This window comes from Chionomys nivalis, chromosome X (genome assembly GCF_950005125.1).
Source record: "Chionomys nivalis chromosome X, mChiNiv1.1, whole genome shotgun sequence".
NCBI classification, from domain to species: domain Eukaryota; kingdom Metazoa; phylum Chordata; class Mammalia; order Rodentia; family Cricetidae; genus Chionomys; species Chionomys nivalis.
In genome coordinates this window covers 50,041,511-50,044,513 of record NC_080112.1, presented here as the reverse complement: position 1 = coordinate 50,044,513, position 3,003 = coordinate 50,041,511, and the positions used below count along the sequence as shown (strand labels likewise).

At 41.9% G+C, this 3,003-nt stretch overlaps 1 protein-coding gene across 1 annotated transcript; it reads left to right on the top strand.

The window, feature by feature from the left end:
* The first annotated feature begins 1,405 nt into the window (after positions 1–1,405).
* Positions 1,406–2,787, top strand: LOC130867841 (glutamine synthetase-like). The gene has a single exon (XM_057760044.1). It carries the CDS (start codon positions 1,462–1,464, stop codon positions 2,581–2,583), a length of 1,122 nt encoding a protein of 373 aa, XP_057616027.1. The 5' UTR covers positions 1,406–1,461; the 3' UTR covers positions 2,584–2,787.
* Positions 2,788–3,003: the final 216 nt, after the last annotated feature.

Genomic DNA, 3,003 nt, shown 5'->3' with positions numbered 1-3,003 from the left:
AAACATTATATGAACAGGACATTTAGAAAACTGAACACTATTCTTTGGAACATTTTATTTTCTTAGCTTGCCTTTTCTATACAATAAAAAAGAAAAAATGAACTTCTTACTCTAAGATATCTAGAGAATATGCAATTATTTGAAATATTTATATTTTAAAGTTTTGTAAATTCAAAATTTAGATTATTAAAATATATGAGAATATTTTACAATGTAAGAACAAATGATAAATCACATCATAAATTAGAGATTAAATATGGAGAAATATGTCAGTATATATTTTAGTGTCAACCATAGTCCTGTAAGATTAGAAAATACAACTAGGTATAATAAGAGATGCCCTGGAATCATAAGACTTGAAAGGCTGAGGCAGAAGGATTGCATGAGCTTGACGCCATTTGGGGCTGCATAAAGAATCTAAGGTGAGACTAAAATACATATTAAGACATAGTAGAAATAGCTTTAGAAAATGCAAATATACATTATTATGAGATATTAAAATACACATGGTTTAAATAGAAGTTAAAACTTAGTGACATTTAGACTGACAGTCCTCAACTAATTTTAATTTCCTGAGAGTTAGTCATAGTATTAGTTTATTTGAACTTTTATCGGATATAAATGTTGCCATAGGAACATTCCTGGTTTGATTCCTGCTTAAAAGGATTCAGGGCAAGAATACAGAAAGTTTGGTAGATACACATTTAAGTCAGAAAGTGATTTTAATTTTGTTTTTATCTATATATTTATATTTTTGGCCTGAATGACCCATATATATTTCAGCACAGTATAAGGTGGTATTAAAGAATCCTTGCTCAGGAGAAGCTCCAGGTTAAGAATTATACCTCAATTAGTCCTTGTTGGACTGGATAACAGAAAGCAAGTCACATTATTCCTGATATCTGGATGGAGCATTTCCAAAAGATTGAAATAGTCCTTTCCAGTGATTCTGCTTGTAATTTACATGAAAAAGGTTTCGTATAAGCAATACATTTATAAGGTATTTGATATCAACCTAAATATATTATATGTATTATAATATATTATAATAAGTTATAATTAACTCAAATGTTTTTATTGGCATTTCAAAGTCTTTATTTCAGAACATACCTGGGCTATTACTGATCTGTATTTAGCCAGACTGCCTTTGCTTGAGTTTCTGAGAAATAGTTGAATGATTATGCTATGCTGCACCATCTGAATAATGAAGCAGTGCCTGCACATTGTATGAATTAATTTGATCAGCCTGGAAACTGTATGGGAAATGTATTGTTATTTATGATTTGTGGTTATGAAAATGAGACCTATCCTGAAGTTAACAGTAAATTACGAGAGCCGAGAATGGGAGTTAAGCGCACAGACTGAGCCCCACACCGATCTATCCGCTCTCTTCGCCTCTCTCTCGTGGCCTGTCCACCCCATCCATCATCCCGCCGGCCACCACTAAGAACACCTTCCACCATGGCCACCTCAGCAAGTTCCCACCTGAACAAAAGCATCAAGCAAATGTACATGTCCCTGCCTCAGGGTGAGAAAGTCCATGCCGTGTATATTTGGGTTGATGGGACCGGCGAAGGGCTGCACTGCAAGACCCGCACCCTGGACTGCGAGCCCAAGTGTGTAGAAGAATTACCCGAGTGGAATTTAGATGGCTCTAGTACCTTTCAGTCTGAGGGCTCCAACAGTGACATGTATCTCAGGCCGGTCGCCATGTTCTGGGACCCCTTTCGCAAAGAGCCCAACAAGTTGGTGTTTTGTGAAGTTTTCAAGTACAACCGGAAGCCTGCAGAGACCAATCTAAGACACACCTGTAAATGGATAATGGACATGGTGAGCAACCAGCACCCCTGGTTTGGAATGGAGCAGGAATATACTCTCATGGGAACAGACGGACACCCCTTTGGTTGGCCTTCCAATGGCTTCCCTGGGCCCCAAGGTCCATACTACTGTGGTGTGGGAGCAGACAAAGCCTATGGCAGGGACATCGTGGAGGCTCACTACCGGGGCTGCTTGTATGCTGGAGTCAAGATTACAGGAACAAATGCCGAGGTCATGCCTGCCCAGTGGGAATTCCAAATAGGACCCTGTGAAGGAATCCGCATGGGAGATCATCTCTGGGTGGCCCGTTTCATCTTGCATCGTGTATGTGAAGACTTCGGGGTGATAGCAACCTTTGATCCCAAGCCCATCCCTGGGAACTGGAACGGTGCCGGCTGCCATACCAACTTTAGCACCAAGGCCATGCGGGAGGAGAACGGTCTGAAGTACATCAAGGAGGCCATTGAGAAACTAAGCAAGCGGCACCAGTACCACATTCACGCCTTCGATCCCAAGGGGGGCCTGGACAATGCCTGGCGCCTGACTGGATTCCATGAAACCTCCAACATCAACGACTTTTCTGCTGGCGTTGCCAACCGCAGTGCCAGCATCCGCATTCCCCGGACTGTCGGCCAGGAGAAGAGGGGCTACTTTGAAGACCGTCGCCCTTCTGCCAATTGTGACCCCTTTGCTGTGACAGAGGCCATCGTTCGCACTTGCCTTCTCAACGAGACTGGCGATGAGCCGTTCCAATACAAGAACTAAGTGGACTAGGTTTTGAGTGATCCTGAGCCCTTCCTAATCATCCCACTCCAACTCTTTCCTGTCCCAGCTCTGCCCCCACTGTAACTCAAAGGATGGAATATCAAGGTCTTTTTATTCCTCATGCCCAGTTAATCTTGCTTTCATTGGTCAGAATAGAGGGGTCAAGTTCTTAATCTCTCCACACCCAACCCTCATCTTCTTTTTTTTCTATCTAGCTTTTTAGTGTGTGTTGGGGGGTAACCACTGCTTCATCCCATCAGGAATGCATGTCCAGTAGGCATAGCTGTCACAGAGTGGGTATATTTGTGCGAGGAGGAATTTTTCTTCAGGATAGTTGAAAGCACGGGTCTACTGCTTGGATTGACGATTCTCTGTTAGTAGAGAGCTGTTAGTTCTTCAGGTAAAACTGACTTTCTGTTC